This window comes from Lithobates pipiens, unplaced genomic scaffold, assembly GCF_037356315.1.
Source record: "Lithobates pipiens isolate NorthernLeopardFrog02 unplaced genomic scaffold, aLitPip1_a1.2 Scaffold_23, whole genome shotgun sequence".
Taxonomy (NCBI): Eukaryota; Metazoa; Chordata; class Amphibia; order Anura; family Ranidae; genus Lithobates; species Lithobates pipiens.
In genome coordinates, this window is record NW_027507785.1 from 73,254,380 (window position 1) to 73,274,784 (window position 20,405).

Sequence of the window (20,405 nt, forward strand, 5' to 3'; positions counted from 1 at the left end):
GGCAAAATATTTTTTCTCTGTAACAGTAAATCATGGTGGTCAAGTAATCAGGAAATCCATTCTGCCCCCTGGGCACAATGATGCACCTAAAGGTATGCAGGGGCTGGACAAGAAGGGGTTAAATATTTATAATAGTGCAGTTCAAAAAATATCCCGGGAAGACTGATCCATCGCAGATGACTAGTACTCCACATCAACAATATATGATCCAAGAAAATGATTTAAGGATGTGGGTGACTTTTGAGTCATTAAAACAGCTCCGGCCTTTCCATAGTATTAGATTACAAATAGTCCGTACATGTCCTGCACAGTACTATCTGCCTATATACGTGCTTGCCCATACACAACTCCATACATATGACCCACCCATCCTGTATAAAGCCTGCCTGTTTTTACTGCACTCTAGCAGTTTCTGGAATGGTAGCAATATGTGATTTAATTTCCCAGCTTGGAGTAACTGACATTTACACCGTCACTTTTGCCAGGGTGGAGCCGTAGACCTGTGTTTGCTGCCAAGTAAAGCAAAAATCTAGACGTTGTATGTTGCCGAACCCTTCAGTAATTGCAGCTACTAGAAGAATACATAGTAACAGGTATCATACAAAAACTGTGCTTAGAAACAAAGTCTGAACTGTTTGTGTACAAAGCGCAACAGTAGATATAATTATTATAATCAGTTACTTTTCTTTGCCCATGAACACTGGGACAGAGTTTGCTAGATACAACTGCAGTATCGAAAATCAGATGAGGGCATCTACACATGTGTGGCCAGCTCAAGTTAAAGTGGAGCTTTTAGTAAGTTTACAAGGCTTCAGTGGCATCGCTAGGGGGTGGCTTTTGGGGCTATAGCCCCGAATCTGGGACCCATAGCCCCGAATCTCTGCAGGGGTCCCCAAGAGGAGGGTAGGCTCTCTGGGGACCCTGATATAAGTGGGGGCTCTCTGGGGTCCCTGATATAAGTGGGGGCTCTCTGGGGTCCCTGATGCAATGGGGGAGGCTCTCTGGGGACCATGATGCAAGAGGGAAGCTCTCTGGGGACCCTGATTTAAGGGGGAGACTCTCTGGGGACCATGATGCAAGGGGGAGGCTCTATGGGGACCCTGATGTAAGGGGGGGCTCTCTGGGGACCATGATGCAAGGGGGAGGCTCTCTGGGAACCCTGATTTAAGGGGGAGCCTCTCCGGGGACCCTGATTTAAGGGGGAGGCTCTCTGGGGACCCTGATTTAAGGGGGAGGCTCTCTGGGGACCCTGATGCAAGGGGAGGTTCTCTGGGGTCCCTGATGTAAGGGGGGGCTCTCTAGGGACCCTGATGTAAGTGGGAGGCTCTCTGGGGATACACACACACATGTATATTACTGTATATGCATGTTTATGCCCGCCCAAGCATATGACTTTCTTTACTACACTGCTATGGGCTCTAGCCCCAGATCTTTTGTAGACCTAGCAATGCCCCTGCAAGGCTTCATCAATGAATACTTAATGTCACATTATACAACAACCTAATCATTTGTTTTAAAAAAAAAACACTTTTAAAAGTTCAGATGTGAATGGGGCCTTATGGAAAATTACAAAAGGGGTAGTGGGTGGCATTCATGTAGGGAGGTTTACAGAGTTGACAGGAAATTGGACAAGATGGACAGGAACTACAGAAATGAGATCAGACATGGTCTTCACACATAACCAAAATAGCACTTTGGGTTGAAATAGTTAAAGAGATAGTACAGTGCATTTACGGAAAGAATATATTTGGAGTAATTATTGGATAGGCACTCTCAGGTGTTGACATTTCTTTGGGAAAGACAGCAATCTTCTCAGAAATTCAGTAGGGATCCACTGAGTTGTTATTGTTCCCAATCTGACCAAAGGCAGCCATATTGGGCTACTGATGTGTCATGACTGTAGGCTCTAGAATACTGTAGATGATGTGAAGACATCTCCACAAATTCTGGTACAAATGAACCAGAGAACCAAAGAAAAGAAAGACTATGAGAAGGTGGATTGGCATTCAATGAAATGGCCTTTAAAGTAGTAGCCCAGTGGCCTCCAGAGCTGAAGGTTGTGGGTTCAAGTACCATCTGGGTCAGTGTTTATGGTTCTCCATTGCCATACTGGCATCCATCTGTCCTGAATTGTAGGACTGGATTATATAGCATAGTCACTTTGCTTCAGCTTGGACTAATGTACATAATGCTTATGCCATACCTGTGGGACCTTTGTAGAAGTGGATAGTCACTGCTACTATGGTGATTGCTGCTCTCTTCTAGGTCCGGTGCTAACCTGTTGCATACTGTAAGCGAAAAAGAAAAATCTATTTAAGTATGTGTTGTTAAAGCGGAGTTCCACCCAAAAGTGGAACTTCCACTTTTAGTACTTCTTACCCTGACATGCCACGTTTGGCATGTCATTTTTTGGGGTGGGTGGAGTGGGTACCTAGTTTTGACAGGTACCCAGCTCCCACTTCCGCTTGGGCCACCTAGGCGACTTCTCCTCACCCCCCTAGTCGGTCCCTCCCTCCCTGCAATCTTCTGGGACACAGCACAGGTCCCAGAAGATTGCACGACCATTCAGGACATGCAGCGTGGCTCACGCATGAGCAGTGCACACCCGGCTGTGAAGCCGCAAACTGTCACAGCTGGGTGCCCACAGTAGTAATGCCGGCACCACGGACAGCAAGGGGAGAGCATTGCTGGACCATGGGACAGTTGAGTGTGTATTTATTAAAAGTCAGCAGTTACACTTTTAGTAGCTTCTGATTTTTAATAAACACAGAACCGGGTGAAACTCCGCTTAAACTTGAAAAAAAAAAAAAACCTTCGATTGCTTTCAGCCTTTTTTTCTATTGCTGTGATTTGACTTCCTGTTAGAGGGTGGCTACATTCATTCTCCATGGTCCCACTCTATGTAGACCCTCTCTTGCTCGCTTCTGAGATGCACTTTTGACTGTGGGAATTGTAGTGTGCATAGAGTAGTACACATCACCACAACTAGCGTGCAACATTTTGTTTTGACCTATTGATTCTTTAAAGCGGAGTTCCACCCTAAAGTGGAACTTCCGCTCATCAGAACCCTCCCCCTCTCCGGTGCCACAACTGGCACCTTTGAGGGGGGAGGGGGGGTCCAGATACCTGTATAATACAGGTATCTGCACCCACTTCCGGGTATAGATATCCGCAGAATCTGCGGGTATTTACGCCACTTCCTGCGGGGCCCCCGCTGTCTGCTGGGAAACACACGGATCCCAGAGATAGCAGGGACTGTCCTTATTGCGCAGCGTGACTCGTGCATGCGCAGTAGAGAACCGGGAACCATACCCAAGATGTCATCACGGGCGCGATGGATGTAAGTGTCCATATTTGTAGTATTTGTAGCTGCTGACATAAAAAAAAAAAAAGAAACGGCGGAACTCCCGCTTTCACTAAACAGGTTTGGCCAGGGTACTTTGTGGAGGATTTATGGAGTTGTTTCTGTTCTCAATCTAACCAAAGACAGCTATATTGGTTTACCGATATCTCATACGTGTAGGCTCTAGAACACTGCAGATGATGTGAAAACATCTCCTCTAATTCTGATGCAAATGAACCAGAGAACAAAAGAATGACTCTGAGAAGACAGCATGACATCCAGTGATATGCCCATCATGCTGATGGGCCCAGTGGCCTAATGGATAAGGCATGTGGCATCCTTCTATCCTGAATTCCAGGTATGGATTATATTGCATGGTCACTTCAGCTTGGACCAATGCACAGTGCTTTGATCTAAATTCCTGTTAGAGGGTGGCTACATTCATTCTCCATGGTCCCACTGTATGTAGAAATGTAGACTCGCTGCTGAGATGGACTATAAAGTTTTTATTGCACATGACCATAACTAACCTGCACTGCTGATTCCAAACAGAAGAAAATTTCGTTTTGACCTATTTATTCTTCAACTAAGCAGGTTTGGCCAGAGCAAATCAAAAGAATTAATGGAGTTGTTACTGTTCCCAATCTGACCAAAGACAGCCATATTGGGTTACAGGACGTGTCATGACTGTAGGCTCTATGAGACAGATTGAACTAGAGGAGCCCAGTGGACTAATAGATATGGTGCCAACCTCTAGAGTTGAAGATCGTGGGTTCAAGTCCCATCTGGGTTTCTCTGTTAAATACAATATAATCAATTACAAGAAACAGGGTTGTCCTGCCTTTGGATGCTTAAGCCCCATATGTTATGTAGCACCCACCACATTTAGGTGGTGATAAGGTAGGTAAAATAGGTTTAGATAAGGTAAGTGTTAGGTAAAGTTAACCAGGGCCTTGCACCTTTAAGGTCTGTTTTGGGAGAGGGGAGTGACAGAGCAGAGGGGGGTGTGGCCACCTGCACTCCGACCCGGAAAGATTCCCCTTTACCTTCCATTGGAAATGTTCTGGAAGGGAGGCGGACTTGGGACTGGGGTGCAGGCAGCTTGCATGGAGAGCCCTGGACCAATCATTAAATTGCATTGGCAGGGGCAGGACTCACATGCTTCCAGGGAAATGGGAGGAGTCAGAAGCAGAGAAGGAGGAAAGATGTAGCGAACATGGAGCAGGCTTGAAGGCCTGGGGGTTCAGAGACCCCAGCGCTAGATAGCAGGAGTGGGCTTGAAGGCCTGAGGGTTCAGAGATGCTGTATGGTCCTAGCAGCCACAATGTAGTGCAGAGAGGTGGACCGGGCAGCCCTGCCTGGGATGTACCTGACCATGCAGAGGAAGAAGTAACTGAAAAGAGGACAGAGTAAACTGGGATCGACCTTCTGTGGCAATCATGGACTGTCGATGGGAGAGAGCAAAGGGAGTGCAACCCAGCAGTGCTTATCCATCAAGGACACTTTCCTGAACTGACGCCGGAAGGATTACAGGCGTCAGGCAGGTGAGGCCTGGGGCTTCTAACATCCACAAACCGCAATGTCTTTCAGAGGGGCATTGGTCAGTTCACTACAGGAAAGGACATGGGGACAGAAATAGGAACCAGAGCGTTAGAGGCAACTCATATTCTCTAACCGCTATGTAACAACTTTCAAGCAAGTAATAAAAGTTTTAAATTATCATGGACTGTCTACTGTTTATGGAATTTGTGTAGGGGTGGAACAGCGGAGCAAGTTAACAGAAAGGTATGAACGCACCCAGCAGCTCCCAAGGGAGTAGTGTGCTACAATTATAATCTCCATATTATAAAATAAAAAATCTAACAAGGAAAGCCCTTCATAATGGACACAACAATTGTGCAGACTTGAGCTCTTCAGCCTTGACTGGTGCAGAGTCGCCTAAGGGCTCTTTCACACTGGCAACCAGGGAGTAGTAATAACAGGTGGCTGAGCCATGGCTTGGCAAGCCCACAATGAAGCTCTTTGGTTGCTGCGAGTCGCACAGCGCACTAGGAATGATCCACGCTGTCTCTGGGACCCGTGTGTGCCCCAGCAGACAGCACGGCAGGACAGGAAACAGAATAGACTCCCGTGGGAGTCTATGCCTGTAAGTGGGTGCAAATACCTGTCTTAGACAGGTATCTGCACCCCCCCCCGCCCCCTGAAAGGTGCCAACTGTGACACCGAAGGGGGGGAGGGTTCCGATGAGCGTAAGTTCCACTTTAGGGTGGAACCCTGCTTTAAGTGATCCACTGAAAGGCAAACACAGAAGATAGATTTGTGTATCATTGCAATAGCCTATCCATAATTACATACGTCGGTTACAGCCCCGGGGTCTCAAACCATGGGGCCCATAATTTTTTTAATTAACCTGAACAATCCATGTGCTGATAAATATAACATTCCTTTCTTATGGTGTCGCCCACATGTATGGGTTTTTTATTTTTTTATTTTTTTTTAAAGCACAGTGGTCTTCAGCACACCACAACCCATGTACCATGTGCAGTGTGGTGCTCTGAATTGTTAAAAAAGGGTCTTTTTTTTTTTTTTATCCATAAGGCTGCTTTCACACTGAGGCGCTTTGCAAGCACTAAAGTGCTTAAAATAGCGCCTGCAAAGTGCCCTGAAACAGCCACTGCTGTGTCTTCAGTGTGAAAGCCCCGCTTTCACACTGGAGCAGTGCGCTTGCAGGGCGGTCAAAAAAGTCCTGCAAGCCGCATCTTTGGAGCGCTGTAGGAGCGTTGTATTTACCGCCCCTAAAGCGCCCCTTCCCATTGAAAACAATAGGGCAGTGCTGCACACCTGCCTGCAAAGCGCCGCAGTAGCGGCACTTTTAACCATTTTTCGGACGATAGCGGGGGTTAAAACTGCCCCGCTAGCAGCTGCATAGCGCCACTAAAATGACGGTAAAGCGCTGCTAAATATAGCGCCGTTTTACCTCCAGCGCACGCAACACCCTGGTGTGAAAGTAGCCTTATGGTGCATTGGCAGTCCATTCATAATGAAAAGGCTGCCTTGACAAAATGCACATTAATGTTCATGCATTAACACCGGGAATGCTGTAGAATGGAACTGTGAATTGGCCCTGATGGTCAGCCAACAAATTGCAAGTCTTTGGGAAGATGGTCTGCTTGAATGGCTGTAAGTGAGCAAGCACACATCAGTTTCCATTACACGGCTCATTTAACTGCAAAAGTGGGGTACAAATGGTCCAGGTAGATTAGGTGTTAAAATGGAAAACCACGGGTCAAAAATCCATCTTCTGCGCGCTATAAAATTATTTAGACATTTGTAAAAGTGCTGATCTAACAAATATACATTTTTTTTCATTTAATGTTTCCTAAATGAATTCCACAATTTTTACAGTTTTCCTGGTTGTAGGGCTGTGACATCCTGTTTAAAATTTGGCAGGCAGCAGATGTTAAAGTGATCTAAAAATGGCTGTATCAGCAGAATAAGGGTTTTGGAAATACTACTACATCAGCAAAGCAGAAGCAGGTGTAATAAAGTCCACATTATTCAGACAATAACGGCCATATTTCATGAAACTGGGCTTTAGAGATGGTCGATTCACTAAGCGATATCAATCTTCTTTTAAAATAACGACCATCATTATCAGGAATGATAGCCAAGGCAAATTTAAACTCAACCTGTGACTTGGTTCAACTCTCCAACCCCAAAGTCACTGCTGTCTGCTGTAGGGATTGGAGGATGGGATCACAATGTATGGTGGGGGACACAGGCATCCGACACTTCCATAAGTGTCAAATGCTGAAGAGCCTGATGGAGGCCTCAAAACTGGAACAGAGGGAAGGGAGAAGACGTGCAGTGGTGTGAACAGACGAGTATGATGCCTTTTCCATTTCAGAGAACTTTCATTTGGATATTTTTAGGCGATTGATATAGTCAATTTTACCGCTTCCAGACCAACCACCCCAGCTATACTGCGGCAGGTTGGCTCCTCTGCGCGAGCCGTCGTAGCTATACGTCATCTCGTGGGGTCGGTATAGCAGGCGTGTGCACGCCCGCTGCACAGTGGGGGTGCCGATTCTCGTGGCCGACGGTCGTGATCGTGAGCAGGAGACACAGAACAGGGACGAGTGTGTGTGTGTGTGTGTGTGTGTAAACACACACTTCCCTGTTCTGAGAGGAGTGACAGATCATGTGTTCCTGTTAGCTAGGAACCACAATCCGTCATTTCCTCTGGTCAGTCCCTCATCCTTCAGTTAGAATCACCTCCCAGGAAACAGTTAACCCCTTTACCGCCCCCTAGTATTAACCCCTTCACTGCCAGTGACATTTTTACAGTAATCAATGCATTTATATAGCATTGATCGCTGTATTAATGCCAATGGTCCCAAAAATGTGTCAAAATTGTCCCATGTGTCCGCCGTTATGTTTCAGTCATGATAAAAATCGCAGATCGCCGCCATTACTAGTAAAAAAAAATAATAATAATAATAAAAATGCTATAAATCTATCACCTATTTTGTAGAAGCTATAACTTTTGCGCAAACCAATCAATAGACGCTTATTGCTTTTTTTTTTTTTACCAAAAATATGTAGAAGAATACATATCGGCCTAAGCTGAGAAAAAATTTGCTTTAAAAAAAAGGGGATATTTATTGCAGCAAAAAGTAAAAAATATAGTTTTTTTTCAAAATTGTCACACTTTTTTGTTTATAGCGCAAAAAATAAAAACTGCAGAGGTGATCAAATAACACCAAAAGAAAGCTCTATTTGTGGGAAAAAAAATACGTCAATTTTGTTTGGGTGCAACGTCGCACAACCGCGCAATTGTCAGTTAAAACGACGCAGTGCCGAAGCGCAAAAAGTGCTCTGGTCAGGAAGGGGGGAAATTTTCCGGGGCTGAAGTGGTTAAAATGTATGTGTGCTTTGCCCATGCAAAAAAATACAACAGGTTCACTTTATTGCGGCCCTCTCCAGCAGCACAAACTAATCGCTGTTGTTGTTAGCCTCCGGTAACAAGCCCCATGTAAGTTAACAAGCCACCTGAACATAGCTCAAACACAGCTATGGACTCCCCAATGACAGCACTGATTGTCCCAGTGCTGTCACATGATCCCCAATACCTGAAAGTACTGGGCATTTCATTTGGTTCCTGGTAAGGAAAGGTGCAGCAAGGATGGGAAAGAATACTAAATATATGGATGGCTTAACGCTGAATTTTAAGTATGGCAATTTTTATATAGTTACATTAGTCCAGCTTGGATCAATATACTTGTGGGATCACTGTAGAAGGCACCACTTGCTTCTATGTCCCACTTAGGAGGTCTTTTGTTCGGCATGGGCGCCATTCAGAGAACAATTTGTAATTTCTTAATGAATGCCAAGTATTGCATTATGTATGTACTATGCCTGTGGGATCCTGGTGGAAGCTGGAAATCACAAATTCAATGTCCTCCTCCGCTAGAATTTTGCCCAGGTCTTCCCCAAACTTCAGGCCCTGGAGCCAGGAACAATGTATTTTGCACAGACATGTGGTCCCGACACTCTTGCTCATTTCTTCAATGATCAGTCTAGGAGATGCTGTTTTTATTTTTGAAGAACATGGATAGGGATTGAGGGTGGTGGTGGGCTACTCCAAAGAAAGAATTATGTACGAGGAATTAATCTTCCTTTCCTACTTAAGAAGAAGTAGTAGTAGACACAACAGAACAAAGTACCTCTCCCTTTAGTGGACAATATCTGGGCAGAGCTCTTCAGGATCACCATCCAGTGTCCCCTTTAACTAGTTCCACAGCTGACTTTACTAAGCACCAGAGCGGTAGCTAGAAGAGCACAAAGTCCCCAAGATCCAGCAACATCTGTATCCCAAGGCACAATGACAGATGGGTGCCAATCTTCTAATGCCCCATAAACACGATCAGAAAATTCTGCCAGCAAAAGTCTGATGTGAGCTTTTGGTCAGAAATTCCGACTGTGTGTATGCTCCATCAGACTTTTGCTGGCAGAATTCCAGCCAGCAAAAGATTGAGAGCAGGTTCTCTATTTTCCGGTCGGAAAAAGTTCCGATTCTAAGCACAAATTCCAACTCGCAAAATTCCTACACATGCTAGGAAACAATTCGACGCATGCTTGGAAGCATTGAACTTAATTTTCTCGTCTCGTCGTAGTGTTGTACGTCACCGCCTACTTGACGGTCGAAAGTTCCGAGAACTTTTGTGTGACCGTGTGTATGCAAGCCAAGCTTGGGCGGAATTCCGTCTGAAAAACCATCCAAGTTTTTCCCAATGGAAAATCCGCTTGTGTGTACAGGGCATTAGCGATATCCTCCAGTGATACTCTGGGCTCCAAGAATAAATGCAGTTACCCAGCCCGCCATCAGAGCTTGCCTCTCTGGGATATTCCAGGGCTGTATCCATCATGCCACCATTTGCAGAGCTTTACATCTACTATCCAGAAACTTCTCCAGTCTCCTGCATACAGGAAGCTTATGCAGAAGTCAAGGGAGATCTCACCAATAGGACACATACAGCAAAATAAAAAAGGTAATTTATCCCTACCCTACCAATAGCAAAAAATAATTTGAAATCTGACCAGATTGACCTTTGTTGTATGTATGTGATGGCTTGGGGGACATTAGATTGATAGTTCCTTTGGAGTCAGGCAGTGATTAGATTGGCTGTCTGCATTCTGTAAACTGCGGCGTAACCTGTCAGTAGATAAAGGTAATAAAAAATAATATGTGTATAATCTGATATCCTGGCAATCGCTAATATACCGCTTACCACTAAATTCCGGAGACTTCCCAAATGGATTAAAGTCCTAAACACTGCAGATAAATGATAGTCACAGAGTGACTATTTAATTAACATTGAATTCATTTCTGAAAAATCATTTGCATTTTAAATGAAAAGATTAGTATCTTAAAGCCATGTACAATGTCACTCTTCCCTAGAGACTCATTTGCTTCAGTTTAACCATACTGTTATGGAAATAGTACAGACACAGTGAGTGTATCTGCTATGAAGGTAGAGATGTCCTCTGGCCAAGACTGCTTTGTGTGGAGGGTGGTGAGGACCATCTGTATGAACTTTGAGTGCAAGTCCAGAGTGTTGAATGACAATCTCCTCCTCTCACCTCTCCTCCATCATACTGCCTTCTTTAAAGTGAAACTACACTGCATCTGAGCACCACAAACCAAAAACAGTTTTTAATTACATTTTTTAATATTCAAAGCAAACTCACCCATCCATGTCTAAATGCTTTACTTTGCTGAGAAATCACTTCGGAAAACGACCCCCTAGCATTTCTGGCTGTGGCCATCTTGAGTTAGGGCAGATGATTCATGTAGCATTTACTTCCTGGAATCCATCTGCCCTTAGCTCAGGCAGACAGGAGGGTGTGCTGAGAAAGCCCCTCTTCCTCTCTTCCAGAAGAAAGATTAAAAATAGCCAAGAAGACTCCTGGGATGTATGAGATCATTTTGGCCTAGGCTAGAAACCAGGAAGTAACTGAAGAAATAGCAAAATATGATATACTTTCCTATATATTTACTAAAGTTAGCAGCATAAGTTTTAAATATAGTCAATATTGATTGAGAGAGTGCAGTTCCACTTTAAGAGGGGAATCCTCCAACTTGGACTCACTCCAACCCCATCTGACAGTAAATACTGCCTGAATGGTCAATTGTCCTGTTCTGATGACACTGAGAAATATTGTATTACCATCATCTCTATCTTGAGGACAGTCTCCCCATGACGAAGCCCAGAGTCGCGGAGCAAAATGCGATCGGGCGCTGAAGTCCAGGCTGAAGTTGCCACTCTTATGCCCTGTACACACGGTCGGACATTCCGACCACAAAATTCATCAGATTTTTTTCCTACGGATTTTGTCCGAAATTTGTGCTGCATACACACGGTCGCACAAAGTTGTCGGAAAATCCGATCGTTCTGAACGAGGTGACGCCAAACACGTACGTCGTGACTATAAACGGGCCAGTAGCCAATAGCTTTTGTCTCTTAGTTTATTCTGAGCATGCGTGGCACTTTGTCCATCACAATTGTCTACACATGATTGGAATTTTTGCGATCAGATTTTGTTGTCAGAAAATTTTAGATCCTGCTCTCAAACTTTGTGCGTCAGAAAATCCGACAGAAAAAGTCCGATAGAGCCCACACACGATCGTATTTTCCGACCTAATCCGATCAGACTTTTTCCAGCGGAATTTCCGACCGTGTGTACAGGGCATTACACTGATTCTAGGGACTACATGGACATGCGGTTATAGGGATTCCCCCTCTTTTGTTCTCAGACTAGGGCCCCGAGTATACATGGCAAAATTAAAGTATAATTAAATGGCAAACTTTTTTTATAGTTTTGTATTGAGGGCCAAATGATTAAAACCCCTGTCAGGTTTACACTGCTGTCTGTGCCCCTGGTAGGGGGCAATTCCCTTCTCTTTGTACCATTTACCATTATCACTGAAAGTTAAAGAAAACCCCACATATGGGGTTTTCATCAGAAGAGGAATAGAGGTGAAATCTTTCAATGATGACAACCAGGGATTTCTCCACTTTGCAGGGATTTCCTCTCACTTCCTGTTTTGGCTATGGGACAGGAAGTGAAGGGAAGTTTCTCCAATGGGACACAGATTGGGGGTAGGGGGGGGGGGGGGCGGAAACCCTCCCTTACTCATCCAAAATGAAAAAAAAAGTTAACTTAGTGGAGGCTACAATGGCCCGACTATATAGGACAAAAATTAGCATTGCACTGATACCAAAACCGGTATTGGTGCCATTACTAAGCATTTGCACGAGTACTTGTGCAAATGATTTCATACTAAAACTGATATCTTCTCGTGCGTTTTCTACCGCATCTTCTGATTCTCTTAACATGTGAAGCAAACTGGCTTTCTATGGAGCCAGTTCACATGTACACAGGCCAGCCGCAGAGCAATTTTAAAGAGTCAGGTATGATTTTCAGTCCAGTTCAGGTGCGATTTCCAATGTCATACACTTTAAAAATTCTCACCTGAACCAACCTCTGAACGAAATCGCATTGGATTTTTTTTTTTACAAATCGAACTAAAACCTGCCCAACACATGTGTGAACCCGGTTCCCCGCCTTAAGTAATCTTTTTTTTTTTTAGTCTAAAAAAAACAGGCACATGGCACTAAAAATAGGTTTCGGCAATTGGTATTGGCAAAGTATCTTTACTTAGGGCCACATAGCTGATGTTCCTACTCTCTTCTCTCTGCAGCAAACAACTAAGTCTCAGCATCAGCAGGCAGCCGCCACTCCATTAGCACATAGTGTCAGAGGCGCAGTGGCGGCGGAGGACTGTGTCTGTGTCCCGACTCCTGAATGAATGGAAGCAAGCAAACATATATTGATGGGCACCGGTGAGGCTGCATTTGATGGGCGCCGGTGAGGCTGCATTTGATGGGCACTTCATTAAAAAGGTGGGGTATACATGGGCAGGGCATCACCCCAGTACTGTTGTTTAGAGCCGACAGTCGGCTTTCTTGTGATAATGCGGCTAAGCAGCTGCTGGATTATTAACACAAGCAGTGGGAGGGGATGTCCGCCACTCCCACCGCCTTCTACCGCTCGCCCGGGCTCTCCCATCCCACCGGGACACCCAAGCGACCAGACAGCATGTAAGCCCAGATACCAAAAAAAAGCCAGAATCGGCTTTGAGTGGGTCTCCACTGTAGTAACTCAGAAGCGATGTTATGACATCACTTCCGGATTACTGGAGTCTTAAAGGTGGCAGTTTTAAAAAATAGAAAGGCGTTTTGAATACTTTCAAATGCAACGGTGGGATTTTGGTCTTGCAGACCCCAGATCTCTCTATAAGAATATCTGTTACTGCGTATTACTCTTACAAGGGATGTTTACATTTCTTGTGACAGCAATAAAAGTGATAAAAAAAAGTAAAGCAAGTGTAAATATATATATTTAAAAAAATAAAAAAAAATAAAAAAAGTGCCCCCGTCCCACCTGTGCTAACGAAAGGCGAATGCGTGCCTCGGTCCTGAACGAACGCAAACAGCGATCGTCCCACACGTGAGGTATCACTGCGAACATCAGATCATGGGCAGTAATTCTATCAATATCCTCTGTTCATCTAAAGCGGTAACCTGTAAAGGCTTTTAAAGCATCGCCTATAGATAAAATTTACGCTGTTTGACGCTGTTCTGCAAAATGTTAAAGCATGACATGTTTGGTATCTATTTACACTGTGTGACATCATCTTTTATATTTTACAAAAAAATCGGGTTACGTTTTTGTGTTATTTTTTTATTTTTTTTTGCATTAAAATTCCAAAAATGTATTTTTACTTTTTTTTTTTTCCCCCGCAAAACTGAGTTTGAAAAACGGTTGCGCAAATACCGTGTGACATCAAAGATTGCAAAACCCACCAACTTATTCTCCAGGGCCTCTGCCTTAAAAATAAATATATAATGTTTTCTAACTAAAGGGAAAAAAAAATGATTTTCACATGTAAACAAAAAGTGGCAGAAAATGCCTGTTCTTCAACTGGTTAAAAAATTGGTATCGGCGCATTCCCAAAGACCCATTTCACACTGAGGCCGCATTAGCGCTAAAGTGCCGCTCGTTTACTGCTGTTTAAGCGGCGCTTTTCGGCCTCTAGCGGGGAGCTTTTAACCCCATTTTCATGTTTGGAGGAGCTGCCTATTCATTTCAATGGGCAGGGCGTTTTTGGGAGCTCTAAATACAGCGATGCTGCAGAAGATGCTGCAATTTTTCCTAACGTCCCGTAAGCGCACCGCCGCAGTGTGAAAAGACACACGGAAATGAATAGGAGGCGGTTTTCAAGTGCTATTTAGAGGCTTTTTCTAGTGCTAAAACACCTGAAAACTACCTCCAGTGTGAAGAGGGGGCCTCACAAAAATGTCAATAAACCATTCGGGGGCGTGTCCTGTGCCATCTCCTAGGGAGCGGAGTTGTATGATGTGTATTGTTTGTTCATAGGTCATACACATACAATACACGTCAAACAGCTCCGCCCCCTAGTTGCTAGGAGATGGCAGCGGTGTGCGGTTGAGGGGTGGGGCTGCTGGCAGTGGAGTTCATCAGACCAGTGTCTCCTAGCAACGTAAGTGCTGATTGTTGGTTTCCATAACCACTAAAGGCCAAACATTACAGGATGGGGATTCCTCCTACAGACCTGCTCTTTATCCAGTAGCGGAGACTCCGAGGGAGGAGCCTGCGTGGGCCTATCGCTGAGTGGCTTTGCAGCGCCTTTCTTCGTGATTTTCTTCGCTATTTTGAGCTCCAGCAAGGAAAATGTCTGTAAGACACCCATGTGAGGGATGAAGAATTAGCAGCTAAGCTAGCTAAGAGCCACAGAAGATGTAAGGTTTATGTGTGTCTTGTGGGTACAATGACAGTGCCAGACATGTGCTGTGTATTGTGAGCAGCCTCAGGCTCCATTTAACAACAACACTCTAATGCCGCGTACACACGGTCGGATTTCCCGTCTAAAAATGTTCGATGGGAGCTTCTTGTCGGAAAATTCTGACCTTGTGTAGGCTCCATCGGACATTTTCCATCGGAATTTCCGACACACAAAATTTGAAATCTGATCTTAAATTTTCCGACAACAAAATCCATTATCGGAAATTCTGATTGTGTGTACACAATTCCGAAGCACAAAGTTCCACGCATGCTCATAATCAAGCAGAAGAGCCGCACTGGCATTGAACTTCAATTTTTTCGGCTCGTCGTACGTCACGTTCGTAATTTTCGACAACATTGTGTGACCACGTGTATGCAAGACAAGTTTGGGCCAACGTCCTTCGGAAAAAATCCCATGGATTTTGTTGTCAGAATGTCCGATCGTGTGTGCGGCGCATTAGAGCAGCATTCACCTGTTGTGACGGTGCAGCAGTGGTATGATGGGCAGTAAACAGAGTCCAAGATAGAGGCAGGCAGTCCCCGAGTTCCGAATAGGTTAGGGACTGCCTGTTTGTTCTTAAGTCGGATTTGTTCGTAATTCGGACACGCATGCGCAGAACGGCGGTTTCCGATGTTCACCACCTGCCGTTCGTAAGTAGGAGTTGTTCGTAAGTCGGAGGTTCATAACTCGGGGACCTCCTGTAGCAATATATTGTAGAAAGGTACAACAAAATTGCACCCAGGACTGGCAGGTGGGCACGACCATCTGAAGACACTTACAAACTGTAACAGTGGTCTGTAGACTTAAAAGATGCCAACGGCATCTACAACAGGGAGCGAAATTCGGCTTGGCCACTCCACGATCAAAAGGGGGTCTTCCTGAAACAAGGTAGATGTTAGAGTTGCACTGATTCCGATACTGGTGTCGATGCCAATAATAAGTATTCGCACAAGTACTCGTGAAAATTCAGATGCCTACAACCGATTCTTTTGTGGTGCGATTTGAGCTAATACTAAATAAATGGTCTCAAATCGCACTGCAAAGGATCACATGTCATTTAAACAGGAATTTGGTGCCATTCCTGTCTGAATCACCTGCGGTTTCCCCCACCGCTTCTGTGTGAACCCAGGCTTGTCATAGTAACTTCAGCCTGGGTTCACACAGGAGCAGTCTGTGATTCGGACAGGAATCGCACCGCACTCCTGTTTAAATCACATGTGATTCTTTGCAGTGCAATTTGTTTTGTATGGGCTCAAATCACACCACAAAAGTATCAGTAACTGGTATTGGCGAGTACTTGAGCACAGGTATTGGTACTCGTTTTTGCCGATAAAAAAAACGGTATCGGTGCAACCCTAGTAGTTGTACTCCCTGCTCTGTCTTTACTCCTCTGGAACTTTCCCTACCAGCCTGGGAACCTATCCCTGCACTAGCCACTTTCATAAAGCGCTCCCCACCCAGGAGCCAGAGTCTTAAAGTGGTTCTAAAGGCAGGTTTTTCATCTTTATGCATTCTTTGCATTAAATTAATAAACCTTCAGTGTGCCGCAGACCCCCAAAACTTACCTGAGCCCCATCTCCATCCAGTGATGTCCACGAGTGCCTCAGCTGTCCAGGATTTTCCCTCCTGATTGGCTGAGACACAGCAGCGGCACCATTGACTCCTGCTGCTGTGAATCAAAATCAGCCAATGAGGAGAGAGAGACGGTGGGCCGAACTGCGGCTCTGTGTCTGAATGGAAACGCAGAGCAGCGTCTCGACTCGGGTTCCCTTATAGCAAGCTGCTTGCTGTGGGGAGACTCAACAGGAGGGTAGGGTTGCCACATCATCCCTTTTAATCCTGGATACATATGAATTACACAGGTTCTGAGGCTAATTTAATGCAGATAATGTACCAAGTGAGTTTAATTACCACGTTAATCAGCCACAGAACCTGTATAATGTGTCCTGGATTAAAGGGATGATGTGGCCACCCTACAGGAGGGAGGGGCCAGGAGTGTCAGCAAGGGATCCGAGAAAAAGAGGATCTGGGGTGCTCTGTGCAAAACCACTATACAAAGCAGGTAAGTAGAACATATTTGTTATTTTTAAAGAAAAGAGACTTTAAGCCCCATACACACTATCAGATTGTCTGCTGATTTTTTCCTTCAGGTTTACCAAAACCATGTAGTACAAGGGCCTGCCTGATTGCATACACATTGAAACCCCTAAGGTTTGACCTCATATTATATGGTTTTGGTAAATCTGATGGGAAAAAATCAGCAGACAATCTGATAGTGTGTATGGGGCTTAAGTATCACTTTAAATAGACTCTGTCTGACCCAAAATGGCCACTAGAGTCAGATGGGGTGCAAGCGTCCAGTTGGACAGCTGTCTTTATGTGACCGCAGGAAGTCAGAGGAACCAAGTTCCTTACAACTTCCTCCTTCTGTATTGCCGCTTTGGTCTAGCGCCACCTGCAGTGGGGAACACATACTGCACCTGCCTACACGTTACGCAGTCAGGATGAGGTTAAAAGACTCTGTTCCATTTGCAGTAAAAGTGCGGCGGTTTCGCCTCTTGCGATCTTTCAGTTAGTAGTGCAAGCCGTGTACAATAAGCTCCTATGCTTTCTTCAAGAGATTTAGGAAAAAACCTTTTACAGAGGCACCTTAAAATACCAGGATGAGCCAACCTCACTTTTCCATCTCTCTGCCTCCAGCCGTCCCCCCGCAGCTCCCAGCACTGCTACAAACAGTGTGTCATGAACCGTCTGGTTCCTCGGGGACCCCTGCCAAGCCTCACTTTCACCATAACTACCCAGGTTCCTTTCAAGTTTTCCCCTTGTGGCCTATTATCAAGTGTTTACCGCCTGTGTGATTCATCTGCGACGCTGCAAGTGATCTCTTCATTAATACCATTACGTGACTTTTATCCCTGGACCAGATTGCTGTGCCTTGATGAAGCAAAGTAATCTTTGTCTTTTCCTGTAAGACGATGCAGCAATAGAAAGCAACCGCTCTGCCGCTCTGTTTACCAAGGTGTCCCATCAACGATATTTTCACTCTTTTTTTTTTACCGGTTGGATTTATTTCATTGCATTTACCCAGCAAATTCAATTTAACGCTGATGGCTTACAAAGGCGACATGCAATTCCAACTTTCGTGATGTCATCACTTCCTGATGGGACGGGTGGAAAGATTGAAATTTTCGTCTTGAAAAAAGAACTTTTTGTCATCTTTTTCATTCCCCTCGGGATCTTTTTTTGGAAACGGCTTACGTTTTAATTAAACAACGTCACTTTTGCTACTGTAGCTTACCAGATTGCTGTAAGCTGCTTGTGAGGGACCTGGATGCTCCGGGTAAAAAGCTCAGCCGTTAGAATCGTTGGCCAGACTTCAAGCAGAAGTTGGACTCTGCCCAGGAAGCCGGCTGAAAGACAAGTTTGTTTAATTGACCCTAGCCGTTTTTTCCTTTTTTTTTCCCCTCTGTTTCTTTTTTTTTTTTTTTGCTGTGTGTGGAATAAAGCTGCTGGATCATTTGCTGCGGGAGCCAGCTGTGCATCAGACGGGGACAGGTCCATTGAATGAGAGTCTTGTGAACCATGGCTTCGGTGTTTATGTGCGGGGTGGAGGACATGCTGTGCAACGGGAGCCGCTTTGTGTGGAACATGACCGTGTCTACGCTGAGGAGGTGGTACACGCACAGGGCCGGGGCATGCCAGCTGGTGCTAAGGACTTGGTGCGGCCTCAGGGAGGTCTATCAGGTAAGTAAGCTTAAAGGGGTGGGGGGTGGGGGGTAAAAAAAAAAAAGTTGACTTCCAGTTTTAAGCTGTTAGAAGAGCCGGGCTAAAATGCTCCATTCACTTTCTGAACAGTTGCTTCAACTTGAAGCGTATCTATGGTCGAAACTTAAAATCCTACATTCATTTCCACATTGTATTTTAATTATTTCTACCCTACTCCTATTAAACCACTTGACCTCCGGAAGGTTTTATCTCCTTCATGACCAGTTAACCACTTCAATACCGGGCACTTTCACCCCCTTCCTGCCCAGGCCAATTTTCAGCTTTCAGAGCTGTCCCATTTTGAATGACAATTGCGCGGTCATGCAACGCTGTACCCAAACTACATTTTTACAATTTTTTTTGAGAAAGAGTTTTCTTTTGGTGGTATTTAATCACCACATTTTTTTTTGTTTCTGTTAGAAAATTTTGTGAATGTGGTAAGTACGTTTTTCTTCTTCCCCGATGTGCCCTGATTAGGCTGCACTGACGGGCACTGATGAAGAGGCACTAATATGCAGCACTGATGGGCACTACTAGGCTTCACTGATATGCAGACCTGACCGGCACTGATAGGTGGCACTTATTGGTACTGATGGGTTGAACTAATGGACAGCCTTTATAGGCAATGATGGGCACTGATGGGAGGCACTGACAGGTATCACTGATGGGCACTGAAAGGTATCACTGATGGGCACTGATTGGCATTACTGGTGGGCACTAGAGGCCATTACTGATGGGGCTGCACTGATAATCACTGCACTGATTATGAGTGCAGATCCCCCCTGTCAGGAGAGCCGCTTATCTACTCTCCTCTACTTTCAGGAGAGCCACTTATCTGCTCTCCTCTACGTACGCTCTATCAGGATACAGGAATGGCAATAACCGTCACTTCTTAGTTGTGATTGAACACAGCTGATCGCATGGTAAAGAGCCTAAGCCGTAGGTTCTTTACCGTGGTTGGAGATACGGTGTGTTGGAGAAACACACCGCACTACCCATTGACCACACTGCACACCCCCCGGGGTGCACACGAGCTGCTTGTTCTGGAGGATGTCATATGACGTCCAGTCAGAATGGGAGAGCCACTGCCCAGCCATCATTTTGCTGTGCGGGATGTGGTTAAAGTGTCACTAAACCCAGGACCCTGCATTCACTATATCTGGTCTCTCACAGTACACAGAACATGGAAATGCAATTATTTTAGTAAATAAACTGCTAAATACCTTTTCTAATCAGCAGTATATAGCAGTCTTGTCACTTTTATCAATGCGTGGTAAAGCTTGTAGGAGGAGTTTTCATACTGCACTGGCTGTCTTATGAGGCTGCATGACCCCTGACACTCTGTCTGGACAGTGTTGATTGGTTCGGTGCTGATCACGTGAACTCTCTCAAGAAAAAAAAAACCTCTCTAGCAATATACACCAAGCTGAACATGTGCAGCTTGCCCCTAAGGCTCTGTTCTATCAGCAGATAGGTTGGGGACAGTGGACGAAGGAGAGGACCAGAGAAGACATGATTGAAAAACCCTTTTAACCACTTAAAGCGGTTGTATAGGTTTTTTTTTTAATTTTACCTACAGGTAAGCCTATAATAAGGCTTACCTGTAGGTAAAAAGAATCTCCTAAATCGCACAGGGCGCATTCTCCTAAATGACTGCAGCGGCGCATGCGCACAGGGGATTTTCGGCTGAAAGCCTGGCAGACGCCGGACTTTGCCGGAAAGAAATCTCCCGTTTTGAGTGACGATATCGCGGGTCCGGCCACTCACAGCGCAGGAGCCGCGATACCCGGAAGACACGCAGAGGGAACATGTCAGCTCCCTCGGTGTGGATCGGGTTAGATGTTGGGGGCTCGTTCTAAGGTAAGT

General features: G+C 45.1%; 1 protein-coding gene across 2 annotated transcripts in view; it reads left to right on the top strand.

The window, feature by feature from the left end:
- The window catches only part of FRMD4B (FERM domain containing 4B), a 343,633-nt gene that overhangs the window by 80,925 nt on the left and 242,303 nt on the right, over nt 1-20,405 (top strand). The window contains exon 1 of one of the 2 annotated variants that reach the window (XM_077451877.1): nt 18,271-18,518. The exons of the other annotated variant lie outside the window; for it this stretch is intronic. Within the exon in view, the coding sequence (XP_077308003.1) occupies nt 18,357-18,518 (162 nt within the window). The 5' untranslated portion in view covers nt 18,271-18,356. Of the gene's footprint in view, nt 1-18,270; nt 18,519-20,405 lie in introns of those variants that run through there. 2 annotated transcript variants of the gene reach the window in all.